This window comes from Chrysochloris asiatica, unplaced genomic scaffold, assembly GCF_000296735.1.
Source record: "Chrysochloris asiatica unplaced genomic scaffold, ChrAsi1.0 scaffold00009, whole genome shotgun sequence".
In the NCBI taxonomy this organism is placed as follows: domain Eukaryota; kingdom Metazoa; phylum Chordata; class Mammalia; order Afrosoricida; family Chrysochloridae; genus Chrysochloris; species Chrysochloris asiatica.
Window position 1 is genome coordinate 5375064 of NW_006408527.1, and position 21784 is coordinate 5396847.

General features: G+C 39.0%; 1 protein-coding gene across 3 annotated transcripts in view; it reads right to left on the reverse strand.

Moving 5' to 3' along the window:
• RPS6KC1 (ribosomal protein S6 kinase, 52kDa, polypeptide 1) overlaps window positions 1-21784 on the reverse strand; it is a 299319-nt gene that overhangs the window by 77324 nt on the left and 200211 nt on the right. For 2 of the 3 annotated variants that reach the window (XM_006834011.1, XM_006834010.1), the window contains one exon: window positions 20886-20978. The exons of the other annotated variant lie outside the window; for it this stretch is intronic. In XM_006834011.1, the coding sequence (XP_006834074.1) occupies window positions 20886-20978 (93 nt within the window). The remainder of the gene's footprint in view (window positions 1-20885; window positions 20979-21784) is intronic. 3 annotated transcript variants of the gene reach the window in all.

Below are 21784 nucleotides of genomic sequence, written 5' to 3' on the forward strand. Positions count from 1 at the left end.
GGGCATGTGTTGTGCTGCTATGCATGGGGTCACTAAACCAACTCAACAGCACCTAACAACAACAACAAGCATATGATGAGAAAAACCAAATATAAAAACTACAGGTGTTTTCATCAATAATAATAAAGACATACATGCTTTATCCAGTCATAAAACTAAGGCACTTTGTTTTGTACCTTCATATCCACAACCAAAACATTATACAAGGAAATCATACTTGAGACACCAGATCACAAGAGCTATAAAATTCCAATTAAAAACTTTGATTTCTGGCTACTCAAAAATGTCATTTATTTAAGATAATGACCATATTTCCCACCATACCACATACAGAAACAAATACTCTATTGTCTTTTAAAATATTAAAAAGAGAATGTCAAGAACCTGGCTTTATTAAATTATATTTTATCATATGGGCATATATTGGTCTTGAAGGTAATTTACTATGAAATTTTCTTTTGTGCTTCATCTTTGCTTCTTTTTGCCCCCAGTATTTTATGTCATTAGAAGACAATCAATACAGAAAATATTTTTTGGAAAATTATTACCAAAAGCCTCTTTTTATTCTTGTTTGATTTTAAAACAGCAACCAGTACAATTCAGTTTACATTAATTCTCATCCTAATCCAGATTTTTTTTAATTCCTCAAAACTTCCAAGTTATGCATCAAAACTAAGGTATTATTATTCCCATACGATACGTGCTCCATAAGCTAAGCACCGAACTGTGAACCTCAAGGTCCACAGTTGGAGCCCATCAACCTCTGCACAGGAGGCAGGTGAGCATTTCTGCTCCCTCCAAGATTTAAAGCCTCGGAAACCCTACATAAGGTCTCTACAAGTCAGAACTGACTCAATGGCACTTTAGAATGGTCATAATGAAGCCCATTTGTCCTGTCCTCTAGTAAAACTAAATTCATAGAGCTACAACCAGTTTAACGTAACAATCTATGGTTTCTATAACCTAATAAAATACTATATCATGTGTCTATGCCTCATGTGGATTCAATCTAAGCCTCTGTATACTTTTCCTCAATAGTTCTATGATGATTTATTAAAGGATCTTAGTTCTTCATGGCGAACATAGCTAAAAACAGAACAAATGCCAACAAAATAACTTTATCTTTCAAGATAAATCATAATACTAGAAAAATAATAAGTATATTTTGGTGGTGCCAAAACAAATTTGCAAATCTAAGTAATATATTCAAAATTCAAAGGCAGTCCAAGGGGCATTGAAACGTGGCTGGCAACATTTGTTTTGTTTGACAGAGTAATATCAGGGGAAAAAAGAACTTTAAAAAATAATGCTTCTCCATTTCCTATGAAAAGGCACTTGGCCAAGTCCCTGGATTATGTGTATCTTTAAGCACAGAGCTACTTCTGCCTTAGAGCCGTGCTAGACACACATTGTTCTCCAGAAAATAATCCATGGTATAATTACTCCAACCACATACATAAATTATAAAATCTCTTATATTCATTCCTATCAGCCAAATGTCAATGAATGTGAGGTGCTCCTCAATGATGTTTCATACTTAGGATGTGAAGTTACTGATTTAGTGAACAACAAATGTATCAAATAAACATCTTTTTTATATGAACGAAGAGTTTTACTTTGCATCATTTTTTGAGATTCTAGGTGTGTAACATTTATTACTTCATAAATCCTGTTTCCAAAGGACATGGTATGCCTTTGTAAGGAAACTGAATATAAATACAACAGAAAGCACAATATATAAGACAGAGAAATTAGGTTTGAAACAGAATTGTTACAGAGCTAGGAAAACCTACCACTTACAAGGCTCTTCTCTCATCCAACTGCTTTAAAAGCTAGATCACCATACCTTTGTCATTCTCATTTTGATTGTTTTCTATTTTTGTGAAGCAACTTGCTCAAGGCCACAAAGGGACTGTGTGATAAAGAAAGGTTAAAACTCTTTAAATTACGGGCTTATAGGCCCAAGTTCAGCTCACGCCATTCAACTCCATAATAAGTCCATGTATTTTGTTTCTCTGGTTTAAATACTGAAGTTAACTTGGGATGATAAATTGACACTGTTAAATTTTGATAAAAATTCATTCAATTAAAAGCTTAGTTTATTGTATTTAGCTTTAGATCTGTGTAAGCAAAACTCCTGGTGTGGTGCTGTAGGATAAGCACTGGACCACGAGGTCGGTTTGAACTGCCATTTTGGCAGTTTAAACTGTAAATTTGGTGGTTCACACCCATGAGCACTCCTTGGAAATACTATACAGACAGGGTCATTATGAGTAGGAAGTGACCCCATGGCATTTAACAAGAAGCAAACCTTCAAACAATAAGGTATTTGGTACAACTAAAATGGCTGTCCAGATTAGATTCCATTTTACTTTAGATTCCATTTTTACCTCAGCCTTACTTCTGCTTTGCCCTGCAGCTAGACTACTGAAAACTTTAACTGCCTTTAATAACTAACGGTGTTGTTATAGTTAAGTCCCTTAGAGTTGGTTCTGACTCACAGCAACCCTGTGTAGGGCTTCCAAGGAGTGGCTGGTGGGTTTGAACCACCGACCTTGTGGCTCAACCCCACCTTTCAATCTAGTTCATTATCCCACAGCACACACCAGAACACCTAACAAATAAGGGTCAGGAATGTGGAGGAAAACCTTTCAGAGATGTACCAACAGTGTTTGTGCAGCTTGCAATCTAAAATAAGGTTGCTGGTCACATACCGTATCTATGCCTGTGGCCATGCACCCAGCCTGTGACTGTAATCACTCCCCTGCCCCATTTCACTGCATGTATGTCTCTTTGTGATGTCTAAGTTTGGGCTTCTTAGAGTTCCTTAGCAATAGGGAGAACCTGTTTACAGTTCTTTGTGAATTTTGATAACTGGAGTCCTGGTGTGGTGCTGCAGGATAGATAATGCACTGGACTGCAAGGATGGTTTGAACCACAAAGTCAGTGCCAGTAGCTCTTCCTTAGAAACCCTAGACAGGGTCACCATGAGCTGGAACCAACTCTAACCAACCTGACTGGTAGGGGTTCTTCAGATGGTTCTCTGGAGCTACTTGGCTTCGGGAACTGGGGACTGAGGAGGTCTAATCCAGTCCCACTCTTCTTATCTTTTGTCTCATGATCAAAACCAAGAATTCCTCATTTTACTATGGCTGTGTGCCTTGGAGTCGGTTCCGACTCATAGCAACCCTGTACAGGGTTTTCGAGGCTGTAAATCTTTACGGGAGCAGAAACCCTCACCTTTCTCCCGCGGAGCAGCTGGTAGTTTCAAACTGCTGACCTTGTGGTTCGCAGTCTGATTCGGAACCTATGCTTATATAAACACACAACTCTACTTCCATGTGTCAGAGTTTAATGCCCGCCAGTCGGTTCTGTCTTATAGTGACTCTGGTATAGTGTTTCTGAGGAGAAGCTGGTGCGTTTGAACTGCTGACCTTGCAGTTCAACCCAACCTTGCTGTCCAGTAATTTATCCTACAGTGCCACACTTTAAGGACTCCGTATTCTTAAAAAGTGCTGTCCAATTTGTGAATTACATTATAAACCTCTTTGCTTTATTTTATTAAAGTCTAGAACTTTTGTTCTAGAACATTTCTGTTATCAGAACTGTAGTATTTGAAGGTAAGTGCTTACAGCAATGTACTCAAGGACCCAGGTTCTGGTACCAGTAAAGCTATTTTGGACTCTGCTCTGCAAACTATCACAAATTGCTTTCAAATAGCCTTTCAAATTCAAGCTCCACTTTCTTTGAGTTGTAGCTCTTCAAACATTATTGTGGATCGATTTTTCTGGTTTGTTTTATAACATTCTAGAATCTTTTTCCAGTCTAAACTGTTCAGTCATGGCGAAAAGATCTAAGAACCTTCTGAACCACACCACTCTGGGCATGGAATGAGTAGTTAAAAAGCCTCAAGAGCACTCCCACCACCTGAGAGACTTCCTAAATTACAGGATAAACTGGTACATAAGATGGACCAGAAGCATCAAGCTGCCCACTGGTCACATGTAACACATCTTGGTTTAAGCAACATATAACCACAGGGGAACTCTCTCACTAGGATTTTATTTGGTTCTGGGAAACCAAAAGCTTTGACTTCTGTTTTACTGTGCTCAAAAAATGATAAATGGAATATTTAGGGGTGGTGTAAACTTCTGGACTCCTACCTGATACCTGAGTAAGCACTATGGCTCTGCTACTTATTTGTAGCTATCTGATTGGCATAACCGTACCAAGGGCAATTTGAAAATAGGTGACTACTTTAAGATTCCTTTAAGTTAGTTTTTCCAGATAGTAAATTAGAAAATAAAGGCTCCCAAATTAAGCATTCTCAGTAGTTGTTGTTGCTAAGTGCTATGAAGTCAGTTCTGACTCAGTGGCCCTGTATAGGGTTTCTGAGGAGCGGCTGGTGAGTTTGAAACCACCAACATTGTGGTTCAAATCAACCTTGCTGTCCAGTGCTTATCCTACAGCGCCAAACCATCCTTAGAGGTAGTGGTGGTGGTGGTGGTGTGACATGGAGTCGGTTCCAACTCATAATGACCCTGCGCAGGGTTTCCGAGGCTGTAAATCTTTACAGGAGCAGAAAGCCTCATCTTTCTCCCACGGAGCAGCTGGTAGTTTCTTACTGCCGACCTTGCAGTTCGCAGCCCGACTCGTAACCACTATGCTACTGGAGCCTATTTTAAAATGGCTCTTGGAAATCTCTAGGAGACACCAAGACAACAAAATTGCTTTCCTGCAAGATACTATTCCTATGTGAAGAAAACAAAACAAGGAGCTACAATGTCAGATTTCTGTACCATATATTCCTGCTTGTCCAGCACAATCTATACCTTTGTTAGCTGTCTCCTCTATATCCTTCTTTGCTTTTTTACACTTCTAGCAACAGTCTCTCTGAATTTCCTTTCTTTTTCAAAAAACCAACAAATCATCACTTGTCTAAACAAATTGATATTACTTTCTGTGAAATGCCTTCTGAAGTAAAATACCCAGAGGAATCAACAAAACCTCCATAACTTGCATTGTCTCCCCAGTCCAAAACAGAACTTCACACGCTAATAAAGGAATTGCAAATAACTAATGGCACAATAAAAACTCAATTAGCTAATCTTTCTGAGTCTTTCAGCCTATCTTGGATCAAGGTCCTTCCTTTGATCCTCCTGAATTTAAGATCAACTCCAAACCAAGCTCTCACAAGACTGTTACTGAAAGGTCTATAGCCTGCTCTTCTATTTTAACCTACACGGATTTCAATTTGATGCAGCCTGAATTATTATAAATATGCCAATAATTCAATATTCTAAAGAGTACTCCTCACAGACAAGAGAAGCTCTTAATAATCAGAATCTAGAGCTTCATATTTAATCTAACATTGCAGACATAAAATAAAAAGTTTCCTAGAATCTCACTGGTGAGGATTATATTTAATCCTCCTTACTGACCTACGTGCTTGCTGGCAATAAGGATGATGTATGACCAGGGGTCACCATTGGAGAATGAAGCCAATATATAGGAGAGCTACCACTCGCCTGTCAATGCTCCATTCTGTGGTGGCTTCTGTGTTGCTATGATTCTGGAAGCTATGCCACCAGTATTTTAAATACCAGCTGGGTCACCCATTGTGAAAGGTTTCAGCTGAACTTCTACATAAGGACAGACAAGGAAGGAGAGACAGACTACTTCCAAATATTTGGTGGTGGTTGTGTGCCATGGGGTTGGTTTCAACTCATAGCAACCCTGTACAGAGTTTCCGAGGCTATAAATCTTTACGGGAACAGAAAGCCTCATCTCTCTCCCATGGAAAGGACGGTATTTTCAAACTGCAGCCCAACTTATAACCACTACGCTACCAGGGGCTCCTTCCGAATATTTAGACACTGAAAACCTGATGAATAGCAGTGGAACACTGTCAGATATTCAATACTGAATACTGAAACATGATGAAGAGCACCAGAATACTGTCAGATAAATTACCGGAAGATGAGCCCCGCAGGTTGCAAGGCACTCAAAACACAACTGGGGAAGAGCTACCTCCTCAAAGTAGAGTTGACAGTGATGACACACATTTACATGGAGTAAATCCTTCAGGACCTTCATTTGCTGATGGGGCACAACTCAAAAAGAAGAGAAACAGCTGTAAATACTCATTAATAATCAGAACATGGAATGTACTTTAAATATGAATCTAAGAAAATTGGAATTTGTCAAAAATGAAATGGAATACATAAACATAATATCCTAGGCACTAGTGAGCTGAAATGGACTGGTATTGGCTATTCTGAATCTGACAATCACATGGTTTACTATGCAGGGAATAACATATTGAAGAGGAATGATGTCACATCCATCATCAAAAAGAAAATATCAAGATATGTCTTAAAGTACAATGCTGTCTGTGATAGGATAAAATGCATATGCCTACATGGGAGACCAGTTAACAGTACTATTATTCATATTTATGCACCAACCACTAAAGTCAGTGATGATAAATGGAAAAACTCTACCAACTTCTTCAGTCTGAAATTGATCAACTATGCAATTAAGATGTACTGATAATTACTGGAGACTTGAACACAATAATTGAAAACAAACTGGAAGGATCAGTAGTTGCAAAATATGGTCTTGGTGATAGAAACAATACTGGCGATCACATGATAGAATTCTGCAAGACCAGTGACTTATTCATTACAAATACCTTTTTTAAATAACAACAACAACAAAAAAAAACTATACACATGGACCACACCAGATGGAATACACAGAAATCAAATTGATTACATCTGTGGAAAAGCTCCATATCATCAGCCAAAACAGAGGCAAGGAAAACTATTGAACAGACCATCAATTGCTCATATGTACGTTCAGGCTGAAGCTGAAGAAAATGAAAATAAGTCCATGAGAGCCAAAATATGACCTTGAATACATCCCACCTGAATTTAGAGATCATCTGAAGAACATATTTGATGCATTAGACACTAAAGACTTGAAGACCAGGAAGAGTTGTGGGGTGACAACAAGAACATCATACAGGAAGAAAGCAGATGACAATTATTAGGAAAACAAGAAAGAAAAAAAAAGACCAAAATGGATGTCAGAAAAGATTCTGAAACTTGCTCTCCACCAGCATAGAGCTGCTCAATGAAAGAAATGAGGAGGTAAAATAGCTGAATAAAAATTTTCAAAGGGCAGATCGAGAAGACAAAGTCAAATATTATAACTAAATATGCAAAGATCTAGAGTTAGAAAACCAAAAGGGAAGAACACACTCAGCACTCCTCAAGCTGAGGGAACTGAAGAAAAAATTAAAACCTCAACTTACAGTACTGAAGGATACTAAGGGCAAAATACTGATGAAGAAAGCATTAAAAGAAGATGGGAGGAATACACAGTCACTGTACCAAAAAGAAATAGTAGACGTTCAACCATTCCAAGAAGTAGCATAAGATCAAGAGCCAATGATACTAAAGGAAGAAGTCCAAGGTTCATTGAAGGCACTGGCAAAGAACAAAGCTCCGGGAAATGATGTAATACAAACTGAAATCTTACAACCAACTAATGAAGCACTGGAGGCATCCACCTATCTATGCTAAAAAATTTGGAAGACAGCTACCTGACCAGTTGACTGGAAGAGATCCATAACTGTGCCCATTCCAAAGAGAGGTGATCCAACAGAATGCAGAAATCATCATGCAATATCATTAATATTGTAAGTTAAGTAAAATTCTGCTAAAAACAATTCAACAGCAGCTTCAAACATATATCGACAAAGAACTGTGACAGGTTAAAGCCAGAGTCAGATGAGGACATGGAACAAGGGATGTCACTGCTGAAGCCAGATGGATCTTGGCTAAAAACAGAGAACACCAGAAATATGTTTACCTATACTTTATTGACTCTGGAAAGGCTTTTGATTGTGTGGATCATGAAAAACTATGGACAACACTGTGGAAAATGTGTATTCTGGAACACTTACTTGTGCTCATGTGGAACCTGTACACAGACCAAAAGGCAGTTGTTTAAACAGAACAAGGGAACAACGAATAGTTTAAAATTAGGAAAGATGTGCACCAAGGTTGTATTCTTTCACCATACTTATTCAATCTGCTGCTGAGCACAGAATCCAAGAAGCTAAATTGTATGAAGAAAAATGTGGTATCAGGATTGGAGAAAGACGCATTAACAACCTGCAATATGCAGAAGAGGACCTAAAATACTTACTGATGAAAATCAAAGATCACAGCCTTCGGAATGGGTTGCACCTCACTGTAAAGAAAACAAAAATCCTCACCATTGGACCAATTAACATCCACATATATGGAGAAAACATTGAAGTTGTCAACAACTTTATTTTGCTGGAATCAACTCTCTACACTCATGGAAGCAGCAGTCAAGAAATAATTGACATACTGCATTAGGCAAATCAGCTGCACAAGACCTCTTTTAAAAAGTATTCAAAAGCAAAGATACAAGTTTGAAGACTAAGGTTTGCCTGACCCAAGCTACGGTATTTTTAATAATATCATATGCAAGTGAAAGTTGGACAGTGAATAAGGAAGACCATAGAAGATTTGATGAATTTGAGTTATGGTGTTGGAGGAGTGCATTAAAAGTACCATGAACTGCCAAACAAATGTGTTTGGGAAGCAATACAGACAGAATGCTCCTTGGAAGCCAGGATAGCCAGACTTGGTCTCTCACACTTTGGACATATTATCAGGAGTGACCAGCCCCTAGAGAAGGATATCATGTTTGGTAAAGTGGAGGGCTAAGAAAAAGAGGAAGACCACAAATGAGATGACTTGGCACAGTGGCAGCAGCAATGGGCTCAAACATGGTAATGATTATGAGGTTGGCATAGGACCAGACAGTGTTTTGTTCTGTTGTGCATTGAGTTGCTATGACTTTGACTTCATGGCACCTAACAACAACAGCAAGACTTGAATATATTTGTTGCAACTAAAGAGAGCAAGAACTCCTTCATGGACTTGTCAGTCCTCTGGACATCTAAAAAATCACTCTAAAATGTCCAAGTGGCCAAAGCAGATTACATCTGAGGTAGATAAATAATCATAAAATCATGAGACAAACCTATGTATCTTGCTGAACTTTGTGGACTTTGCTTTATAACAGTAGCTATTTTAATGCTACTAGCCTTATTGCATACCTATGGTCTTACTTCCTAATAGTTTGTTCACTTGAAAATCCATTTGTAACACTTACTCTTTTCCTGCTCACAGCTTCTTCTGATGCTTGGAGTAAAAATTGATTTGTTAAATGACTTCAATCAGTATCTAATGTCAGTAAATTCACTAAATGTTAAATCTGTCATCTCCACAATCTGTCATCTCCACAATCTGTGCATGAACATTCAAATCCACTAGCATCTCCCATGTTAAATTACAGCCTGTGCCTAATACTATTATCAACTTTAACCATACCTTCAAGTAAGCCATACATATTAGACTACTATATACGCCTGGAATGCAGACCCAATCTCAACTACCTTGCTTTAATCGAACCCACATTGTAAGCAAGAATTTCTTTGAAGCTCCTTGTGAACATTTTGACTGTCCAAGTACATTTTTTATTTCACATGGTGAACTCTCCATACTTTGGAAAGATGCCATTGTAGCAAATTAAATGTGTGCCTAAGAGGATAAATGCACATTTGTGTTGAGGTGAGGAACTGGTTAAAACAACAATCATCTATTTACAGTAATTCTTTAATGAAATCTTGACTTGAAAACATCAAATTACCCCACCTTCCCAAGCAATGGTATCTAAAAAAGATTTGATTTGTGTCCGTAAAGATAGATATAGCAGATCAAGTTACCCTAAAGTACAAGAATCGATTTCATATAACTACCCTATGCCTGGACATTACCTTTGCCTAGATGGAGGCAGCAGGACTGATGAATGCACTCTAGCACTTTAAAACAGTGTAGAAGCCATGTCTGACTTCCTCTGGCCTCAATCAGTCCAAGGCTTGCATATTCTTACAAATCAGAGGTCACATGATGACATCCTACAACCTTCTTTACCCTATTCTTACACCAAGCATCCAGTCCTCCCTCACAGCACTCTCTACTTCACATCTGGTTTCAGTAATCAGTTGAAATGGCCATACAGAACTCACAGACAATATTCACAATTATGGGAATTTTCGGAATGTGAACAGGGTACGATTCAGGATCAGAAACAACTCAGGACACAGCAGTTCTCCAGTCAGGAACGCCTCTTCTCTGCAATAGCACAAGGATGCCTCACTCTTGTCTTCCACCTTTCAAGCACGCAACACATGAGCCTCTGCCCTGCTTGGGCAAGTGTTACAAACCTAATTTAGCCATCTATAACTGCCCAAAGGAGCTCTGATAGTGTAGTAATTACCAGGGGTTCTGTGGGAGAAAGATAAGGCTTTCTGCTCCCATAAAGATTTACAGTCTCGGAAACCCTGTACAGGGTCGCTATGAGTCAGAACTGACTCCACGGCACAAAGCCCCACCACCATCATGACTACCCAAAGGGTACACTCTACAGACCAGTTTACTGCCTAGACACGTTCAGTTTTACTAGGTTCACAGGCCTAGAAGCTGACAGCTGCTCTGTCTCTCCATGCCGCCACCTCTGTCACTGCCTGTGCTATTGCCACTTTTCCAGATAGGGATCTCACATTCTGCTCATGTTCTTTCTTGATTATCCTGGGATTGTATGTTCCTGCTTCTGAGATGGCTCCTTTTAAGCCTTTTAGGACAGAGAAGCTAACCAAGCCAGGCATTAGAGTCCTACACACCCTATGTGCATGGTCTCACCCAATCATTTGGTGGGAATTAAGACTTTGGGCTCTTAATCCCAATGCATGATATATCCTAGAATCTTCACATGTCCCCTGAAGGTGGGCCAGCAATCATTACCCCTAGATTAAGGCCACTCCATACTGAAGAGACCCATTCTTAAGTCACAGGTCTTACCATCAGGCCAGACATGATTTGTCTCTAGTCAGGGTAATACTAAAACAGTGCAATTCCTGGTATTTTGGTCCTTAGTGAATGACACATTTGTTATTTGTTGTTGTTAAGGGTCGTCAAGTTAGTCCAATTCATAGTGACCCTGGATAGACTTTTCAAATAAAGCTGATAAGTTTGAACTGCCAACCTTGAGGTTAGCAGTCCACTACTTATCCTACAATGCCATACCAGAACTCCAAGGGACACATTAACACATCTTAAGAAAAACACACCTTATAAGAGAGAGAAGAGGAAGGGCTGACTAGTCTGAAGTCCTGATGCTAGGGGCACTGACCTAGCTCCTGGGGGTTAGGACTGAGAGTGAAGCAGTCAGCTGGTCTGAAGTGCAGGGAGGTGTGCGTGAATTCCCAAACTTGCAGCTACTATTTAATCAACTTAGCTTGGGTGCCTAGCATACCAGAACTCCAACAGATGAAGATAAAGAACTTTAATACTGTGAGCAAGTGTAATTGCTACAATCTGATGAACTGGATTTTTGCTTATGGATTCAGTTGCTCAAAATTCCAACTGGAATGGAAGGATTCTTCATATCAAGGAACAAGCTTGTTTTCCCAGTGGGTTGATGGGGATGGGCAATTTAAACACTGGCTATCAAAAGTAGGGGGCGCTATAAAGGCATGAAGTGGCTGGCTTACAAGCTTTTATGAGTGTCCTTAGTTTCAGAAAGAGGGGATAAGGTAGAATCCCCACTGAATAGTTTTCTTCTTTTCCAGATGGATCTAGTGGAAAGGATAGGGGATGCAGGTGATAGGATTTTATGATTCAATTGTGAGTAATCAGCAGGATTGTTATTGTCACAACTGTAATTATAGAAGATATGTAACTAAAAGAGGGGAGAAGTTAATCTTTCATTTCAGGAACAGAAGATTCAGGACCACTAAGAAGAGTATGAGTGGAGCATGAGATGCCTACTCAGAAAAGCAGTGGCAGCAAAGACCATTGCAGAGGCAGTGGCATGGAAACACAGAGTAGCTGTAGACTCTAGGCCCATGGGTAAGGCTGTGTGCCTGCAGCCAATAGGTTGGATTTCAGAATGCATCCTTTAGACATTTAAATGAATAAATTTCTTATGTTGTATGTGTATATCAAAATTAATATATAAATTTAATTCATGTATTTTAAAACTTTAAAAAAAGAAAACACATTTTCAGAAGATATTCTTCACTTAACAATTTTAAGAAAAGAATTTAAAAGAGTGAATGAATTGATTGCTTTCTAAAAGCAGATGTGAAACACAGCATCTCTGCACATGTCACAATACTACATATATTTGGGTAGTCCTAGTAAGGAGCTCTGGTAGCATAGTGGTTATGAATCGGGCTGCGAACCACAAGGTCAACAGTTCGAAACTACCAGCTGCTCCGTGGGAGAAAGATGAGGCTTTCTGCTCCCATAAAGATTTACGGCCTCGGAAACCCTGTACAGGGTCGCTGTGAGTCGGAACCGACTCCACAGCAAACAACAACAAGAAAGATAAGGCTTTCTGCCCCATAAAGATTTACAGCCTCAGAAACCCTGTACAGAGTCGCTATGAGTTGGAAGCAACTCCACGGCACATAATCACCACCATCACCAGTGAGGCACTGTCGGATAAGCAGTAGGTTACTAACCACAAGGTCAGTGGTTCAAGCTCCCCAGCCATTCCTTGGAAACCTTATAAAGGATCGTTATGAGTCAGAAACAAGTCAGGTTGCTAACCTCAAGGTCAGCAGGTCAAAACTCCCAGCCCTTTTGCAGAAGAAAGATCAGGCTTTCTGCTCCCATAAAGATGTACAGCCTCGGAAACCCTATACAGGGTCACTGTATGAATTAGAACAGACTCCATGGCACACCACTACCACCACCATGGATCAAAAGGAGTCCTGGTGTGTCACTGTAGGATAATGCACTGGACCACCAGGTCAGTTTGAACCGCCAGGTTGATGGTTCAAATTCACCAGCCACTCCTCAGAAACCCTATACAGGGATGCTATGAGTTGGAACCAACTCTACAGCACTTAACAACAACAACAAAATTACCGAAAATATTGTAGATGGAATAGCCACACAACAAAAATCGTTTGTTTTTTTGTCAAAGTAATATTAGTCAATAAAACAGCTCAGACTTCTTCCTTCAGTACCATCGGTTCTTGATCACATGCTATCTCTTGAAATAATTAAACATTGACCATTTCTATTTGGTACAGTGACTTTGTGTATTCCTTCCATCTTCTTTTGATACACTGAAGGCATTGACAAAGAACAAGACTCTGCGAATGGATGGAATACAAATTGAAATCTTTCAACAAACCAATGCAGCATTGGAGGCTCTCACTCAACTATGCCAAGAAATCTGAAAGAAAGCTACCTGGCCAAGTGATTGGAAAAGATCCTATTTGTGCCCACTCCAAAGAGAGGTGACCCAATGGAATGAAGAAATATCATTAATATCACATGCAAATAAAGTTTTGCTAAAGATAATTCAAAAACAACTGCAACAGGAAACTGTCAGAGGTTCAAGCTGGATTTAGATGAGGAATCTTTGCTGATGTCAAATGGATCTTGGCTGAAAGCAGAGAATACCAAAAAGATGTTTACCTGTGCTTTAATGACTACGCAAAGGCTCTCGATTGTCTATGACAAGCTGCGGACAACATTGTGGAGAATGAGTATTCCAGCACACTTAATTTGCTCAAGAGGAACTTATACATAAGTCATTAGGCTAGAACACGCGAACACTGAATAGTTTAAAATCAGGTAAGGTGTGCACCAGGGTTGTATTTTTCCACCATACCTATTCAATCTGTATGCTGATTGAGAAGAAGAACATGGCGTTAGAACCGCGGGAAGACTCATAAACAAACTATGACAGGCAGATGATACAACCTTGAAAACAAAGAGGACTTAAGATACTTACTGAAGATCGAAAACCACAGCATTCATTATGGATGGAACTTCAATACAAAGAAAACAAAAGTCCTCACCACTGGATCAATAATCACCAAGACAATCATAATTAAACTTTCCAAAATTAAAGACAAGGAAAGAATCCTGAGAGCAGTTTGGAAAAACAAAAAGTGGCCTATAAAGGAGAATCAATAAGACTAAGCTCTGATTTCTGAGCATAAACCATGCAAGAAAGAAATGGGATGGCATATTCAAAACTCTGAAATTTAAAAAATTGCCAACCAAGAATTATATACTTAGAAAAGGTATTGATCAAATACAATGACAACATTACAATATTTCCTGATAAACAGAAATTAAAGGAATTTATACTGACTTTACTGAATGTGAAAGGGTGTTTTTTGGACTGAGGTCCAACAACAGCAGATAACAACCTGAGATTACCACCCATGAGAATATCACCCAGAATTCAATCCAGATATAGAAGAATTTAGAGTAAAACAAACATGTAAGACTGAAAATAGGGAACCAGATATATCAATGTACAATAAAGTCAACTATCAAGCAGAAAAAGGGAATAGTGTAGATACAGAAATTCCAAATGGCAAGGAAGTCAGGTAGATTTCCATATAAAACAGACTATTTTAATCAGGGAAAAAAATAATACATTACAGGGTAACCTCAAAGAAAAATATACTTGTACATCAAAGTTGTTGTTTTTTTTAAAAAAGAGGAAAATCAAAAAGATTTAGTAAAACAGTAACACAACAGAAATGAAAATGAAAGTAACTAACAAAATGAGCTCAGAATAGAAAATTACATGGAACAAAGAATCTAACAGCACCACACACACACTAAATGAAAACAATCAATACATACCTATCGGTAATTATACTTAATGCAAACAGATTAAATGCATCTGTCAAGAAACAGAGCAGAATGGAGCAGAAAACAGGATCCTTCAAATATGTTGTCTACAATTGACACACCAAAAAGATGGATGCAGTGTAAATGCCCATCAACGAAAGAATGGTCACCCAAACTTTGGTACATACACACAATGGAATACTACAAAACCCTGAAGAATAATGATGAATCTGTGAAATCCCTCACAACATGGTTGAACCCTGAAGACATTGTGCTGAGCAAAATTAGTCCATCACAAAAGGACAAACACAGTATGAGACCACTGTAATTAAAAGTTTTTTTTTAAAAGTTTTTCTTCATAAAAGACATAATCTATGGTACAGCCTGAGTACTCCCTGGAAGCCAGGATGGACAGACTTCGTCTTTCATATTTTCAGGAGGGACCAGTTACCAGAGAAAGATATCATGTTTGGTAAAGTGCAGGGTTGGAGAAACAGAGGAAGACCCCCCCCACAATGAGACGGATTGGCACAGTGGTAGCAGCAATAGGCTCAGGTGAAGCCACAATTGTGAGATTGGTGCAGGACTGGGCAGTGTTTCGTTCTGTTGTGCACAAAGTCACTATGAGTCTATACCAACTCGAAGACACTGAACAACAACAACATGATGGTTATGGAAGGGTGTGGGGAGAATTATTCATGGGCTAGAGGGTTGTTGTTGTTGTTATTAAGTGCCATCAAGTTGGTTCCAAGTCATAGTGACCCTGTTGACTATGGTTTCCAATGAGAAGCTGGTGGGTTTGAACAGTCAACCTTGTAGTTTGCAGTCCAGTGCTGATCCTACTGTGTCACACCAGGAGTCCGGGCTAGAGGATAAACACAAGTTAACATAGATCAGTGCAGGCAACATACAAGAGGGAGGTTAGCAGAGAAGAGATTAAAGAGAGGGAAGAACGCAATAGTTAAAGTGAATAGAGGTAAATACTGTTAACTGTCCGTACATGGAGGGACAGCAAACATGTAATGAATCAAAGGATAAGATTCTTTAAATAAAACTGATGATCTACTCTGTAAAAAATAAACAAACAAGTCTTTTCCTTCACCAGCTTTCCCCAGGGAAACCATACATTCCAGTTTGTCCAAGACAATCCTGGTTTGCAGCTGTTGTTCCAGTGACCATAACACTACCTTTTACACTCAAAGTGTCATGATTTAAATGATATAGCCACTCTATCCGGGATGCTGTTGTTGTTATTGATGTTATTGTTAAATGCTGTCAAGTCAGTTCCAACTCACAGCCACCCTGTGTAAGGTTTCTGAGGAGCAGCGGGTGGGTTTGAACTGCTGATCTTGTAGTTCAACTGAACTTTCAGTCCAGTGCTAATAGCCCTTCAAATAGTTGAAGACCACAAATATTTTCCTCAGGTTACATGCCCCTTGTTTTTCAGCTGTTATTTATAAGACATGATTTTAAGGGACTTATCATTCTTGCTTCTAAATACACACTAGCTTATCTGTATTCCAAAAGCACTAAAAATTATATTTTATGTTGCATATCTATGTCTGCAAAGTAGTTTATAATTAAAGAAAACAGTCATTTACTTCCTTTTGAATACTAGACCAAGGCAGTTATGGGTAAAAACAAGAAACTCTGGCGGTGCAACAGTTAAAAATTTAGCTGCTAACCAAAAGTTGGTAAATCAAACCCACTCATAGGAGTCCTGGTGTGGCGCTGTGAGTTAATGCACCACATGGCAAAGCCGTTTGAACTGCAAGGTCAGCAGTTCAATTTCACCAGCTGCTCCTCGGAAACCCTATACAAGGTCGCTATGGGTCGGAACCAACTCGATGGCACTTCACAACAACAACAGAGGATCCACATAAAAAAAAACTCTGGCCATCTGCTCTGGTAAAGACTGCAGCCTGGAAAGCCCTGTGGGCCAGTTCTCCTCTGTCATACTGGCTTGCTATGAGTTGAAAATGGCCTGACTGCACCTACAGATAACAACACAGGCAACCAATCTGCACTGTCAACAAGCCACTTCCAGCTGAGAGCGACCCTGGAAAATTTAATCTGCAAGGCTGCAATTCTTTACAAGAGCAGAATACCTCCTCTTTCTCCCAAGAAGTAGCTGATGGGTTTAAACTGTTGACCTTGTAGTCAGCATTCCAGTGTTTATCCTACAGTGCCACCAGGGCTCCTTAACATGGATAAAGCTAAACAAAACAAATAACCCACTGCCACGAAGTCAGTACCAACTCATGTTGTTTTTGTTGTTATTGCTGGTGTTGTTTTTGGGTGCCATTGTGTCAGTGCCGACTTATAATGACCCTATGCACAACAAAGCAAACACTGACCTATCCTGAGCCAACCTCACAATTCAAGTCACAGCAACCCTAAAAAGGGTTTCCTAGACTGTTAATCTTTATTGGAGCAGAAAGCCCGCTCTTTCTCCCACAGAGTGATTAGTAGATTTAAACTGCTGACCCTGTAGTTAGCAGACCAAAGTGTAACCGACCACATCACCAAGACTCCTTCATATGGGTCAAAATTTCCTGGTAGTCACCTTGTAAAATGGTACACGGTAGTATGTCACATTGCACCAGTAGGTGTCACTCTCCGTATATGTAGTCTAGTGTTAAAATTACTCAAGTTTTAATTCAACACTTAACAAATGTTTACTGAGAACCCACTGTGTGTCTTGTATGATTCTCAGTACTGAGAATAGAGTGGTGAACAAGATAGAAGGTCTTATTCTCATGGACTTTACATTCAAAATTATTAGTAAACAATTCTGCCTTATTTTCTATATAAAAATTTGTTAAATGCTATTCCTAAGATGTGGTGCTTTGGGATAAGCACTGGACTACAAACCACAAGGTTGGTAGCTCAAACCCACCCATGGCTCCTTGGAAAACCTACATGGGTTCGCTATGAGTTAGAACTAACTAGACAGCACCTAACAACAATTCCTAGGGAAAGTTAATTTTCCTAATCCAATACATGGAGTCCTGGTATGACACTGTAGAATAAGCTCTAGACTGCTAACCACAAAGTCAATTTAAAGCCACCAGCTGCTCCTCGGAAACCCTATACAGAGTCACTATGAGTTGGAACTGACTCAACAGCACTTAACAACAACCATCCAACAGATAATAACAGCCAAATCTTAAAGAACAAAAGTATAATGACACAGAATCAGAGAAACTGTTCTGTTGGCGCTACATTAATGTACCCTGTATATTTTCTAGCTTTCTGAATTTATTCAACACTTTTCTTCTAAATTTCAGGTATCTAAAATCCAAATTTTGATTATTCCTCAGTAAAGAGAAGAAACCTATCTTAAAAAATAATTTAAAAATTTGTCTACCTATTCAAATTTTTGCAATTTCGAGACTGTATATATATATATACTTAAAGATTATTTATCAACTCCCAAAATATGTTTCCTCATGTCTATTCACACAGTTGAATGTCAACTTCTAAACACCAAACACACTTCCAGATTAACAGAGTAAAGAGTAATGATTTATACTCCAGCTTAGAATTTAGGAATTCCTCCACTGTCAAAAGTCCCTTGTTTGTATAAACCTTTAAGCAGTAGTTCAAAGTAATGTACTCATAATTTGAGCATAGCAGTGAATGGATCACACTCAGTCAAAGAAGAAAAAAATAAGTCTACAGGTTCAAATTTCAATTGTATATACTTATTTGGGAGGGGAAAAAAAAAGATGCTTTCAAAGATTTAATGAAGCCGACAGTTTCATTTAGTGCCCAATCAACCTAACGTGTTGTTGGTGATGTGCCGTGGAGTCAGTTCTGACTCATAAGCAACCCTAATAGGGTTTCCAAGGCTGTAAATCTTTATGGGAACAGAAAGCCTCATACTTCACCAGCAGAACAGCTGGTAGTTTTGAACTGCTTATCTTGAGGTTAGCAGCCCAACTCGTAACCACTGTGCTACTAGAGCTCCTTAATCTCCCCTTTATGATGCTTCTAACCATTAGTTACTGTCTAATTTGATTGAGCTGCACATTGTTCAATTTTAGCATGGAATCACATGCACACTTTAAAACAAAAAGTATTCAATAAACATTAAATTATAGAAGAACATTAGGGTGCTTCACACTAAATGGCTAATAGTTTAAACAATATTTGATTTTATGCCTTAATATTAAATAGGAGTCTTTTTGTGGTACTTTAGTGTAAGCGCATGACTGCTAACCACAAGGTGGAGAGTTCAAACCCACTAGTTGCTCCTTGGAAACCCCATGTAAGGTCATTATGAATAAGAACTGACTCAACAGGGCTTTAACAACAACAATATTAAATAAGGCACTTTCTTTTACTTTGCAAGGCAAAGTGATGTTTGATCAAACATATGATGGTGGTTGTATGCCCTCGAGTTGGTTCTGACTCACAGAGATGCCGTATAGGGTTCCCGAGGGTGTAATTTTATTAGGAGCAGAAAGCCTCATCTTTTGCCTGCTGAGCAAATGGCAGATTTGAACTACTGAACTTGTGGTTAACAGCCCAATTCAGAATCCACTTTTAACAGGGCTCCTTATAGTACTTAAAATATAGTTTATTGGCTATGGTACTTAAATGTATGTGTGTAAACAATCTGATAGATTCAGTACTGTTAATATGAGGTTACTTCAAAAAGTTTGTGGAAATGGAATTAAAAGATTCCATCTAATGAAATTTTTCATGAACTTTATGAAGCCCCTTCATAATTGGCATATCTAGAATGCCACCAAATTTAAAGAAACTCAATGCAAGTATTTTTGTTAGCTCAGTATTTTCATTCCAATTTTCTCACCTGTGTTGGGTGAGAAAGGAATATTGTAGCATATGGAAAAAGCATAACTTAGGAAGTCAGAAAGATCTAGGATCTCTGGTGGCGCAATGGTCAAATGTTTGGCTGCTAACCAATAGACTGGTGGTTTGAAACCACCCAAAGTTTCTGTTGCAGAAAATAATTGGCAGGTAATCTGCTCTTGTAAAGATTACAGCCTAGAAAACACTGTAGGGCAATTCTAGTCTGTCACATGGGTCACTTATGAGTCAAAATCGTCTGGAAAGCACCCAACAATAACCCTCAACTAGTTATATGACTCTGGGAAAGTTACCCAGACTGTTCTAAATATCACTTTCCCCACCAGGATGCTATGGGTTAATGCGCTGGACTGCAAAATTGGTTTAAACTGCAAGATCAGTGGTTCAAGCTCACCTGACGTTCCTCAAAAGCCCTACACAGGGTCGCTATGAGTCCCCGGTACTTTACAACAAGAAAAATGGAAACAGTAAGATGCCTAACAAAGGGTTTGAGCATAGATGTTGTTAGGTATAGAGTAGTTGGTTCCCACTCATAATGAGCCTATGCACAACAGAACAAAACACTGCCCAGTCCTATGCCATCCTCACAATTGTTATTAAGCGTGAGCCCACTGCTACTGTCAAGTGTGCCAATCCATTTTGCTGCGGGGAGGGAGGAAGTCTTCCTCTTTTTCACTGACCTTCTACTTTAGCAAGTGTGATGTCCTTCTCCAGGGACTGGTCCCTCCTGATAATATGTCCAAACATAGTAGGTGTTCAATGTTGTTGCTGTTAAGTGCTGTAGAGTCAGTTCCAACTCACAATGACCAAGGAGCAGCTGGTGGGTTTGAACCTGTGGTTCACACTCCCGTGCTGATCTTACAGCACACCACATCAGGAGTCCTCAATCAGCAGTAGTTATTAGGATGCTGCCAGTTTCCTTTGGACCACTAGACTGACTATCCCAGTTAATGCTGGACAACAACTGACACACAAGTCTCACACAAAGTGCATCTTTACCCTGGTACAGCACATTTTAAAAGCCAAGCCCCATACTGAATGCCAACAAATATGCACCTTCTCCTTCAGCTCAAATATATTTTGCATGACCTTATATGAATTGCTTAGATAAAAGCCTTTCCTCTTCTGCTTTTGTTATTTTAAAGTGCAGATGCATTTGAGTCATTTTCTCCTTTTGTTTCATATCTTTAAGATCCAAAGCTTCAAAGGCAGAATGTCAGCATGTAGTCGATTTATGACTGAACTCTTGAAGAGACACTGAAGAATTACCTTGTCAATCACCCCAAGGACTCTGAAGGCCTTCAGCTCCTCGGCAGGGCTCCTTAGGTTCCAAGGGGGCCTTGAACTTAGTGATCCTGGAGGCTAATGGAAGATATCAAAGATTATACATCAATCAGGGAGGTACTTGAAGGAAGACTGCCTGCTGAAGCAAATGCCAGGCCAAAGGAAACGAAATTTATCATCAATCAGAGAGTGAAAAGATGAAAGGAGGAAGTTTCTGTTTGTCTGTAATCTAAAATAAAAGAAAGCAAGAAAATCAAAAAGAAAAAGCAAGAAAAACATTTTAAAAATTGCAAGTAAACAAACCATGATAAAATTGAAAACAAAATTTTTAAAAGAAAAATTAATGAGTTAATACAACTTTTAGAATAATAATTCAGCTCAGAACAGTACAGCAATAATATAACTCTGGAACAATGGGTAAATGAACCACAATTAATCTCAGCCTTATATTTATCCCAGAAGTTCAACGGTAAATTAAAATGGGGAGAACTAGAAAACAATGTCATAATGGATAAATTTTGTGGGGAGGGTCATAAATCATTCCTTACAAAATCACATTCCTTTAGTTTTACTTTGGACTCCTGGTATGGCGCTGGACTACTGCAGACCGCAAAGTCAGCAGTTCAAACCTACCAGCTGCTCCTCAGAAACCATGTACAAGGTCACTATGAGTCAGAATCGACTTGAAGGCACTTTAACAACAGAGTTGCTTTACAAATAGTTCTGGTGTGGCACTATAGTAATAAATACCAGACCACAAGGTCAGTTTGAACCCCAAAGTCAGCAGTGCAAACCCACCAATCACTCCTCGGAAATCCTCTACATAGTCTCAAGGAGTCAAAACCAATTCTATAGCATTTAACAAAAACAACAACAACATATGT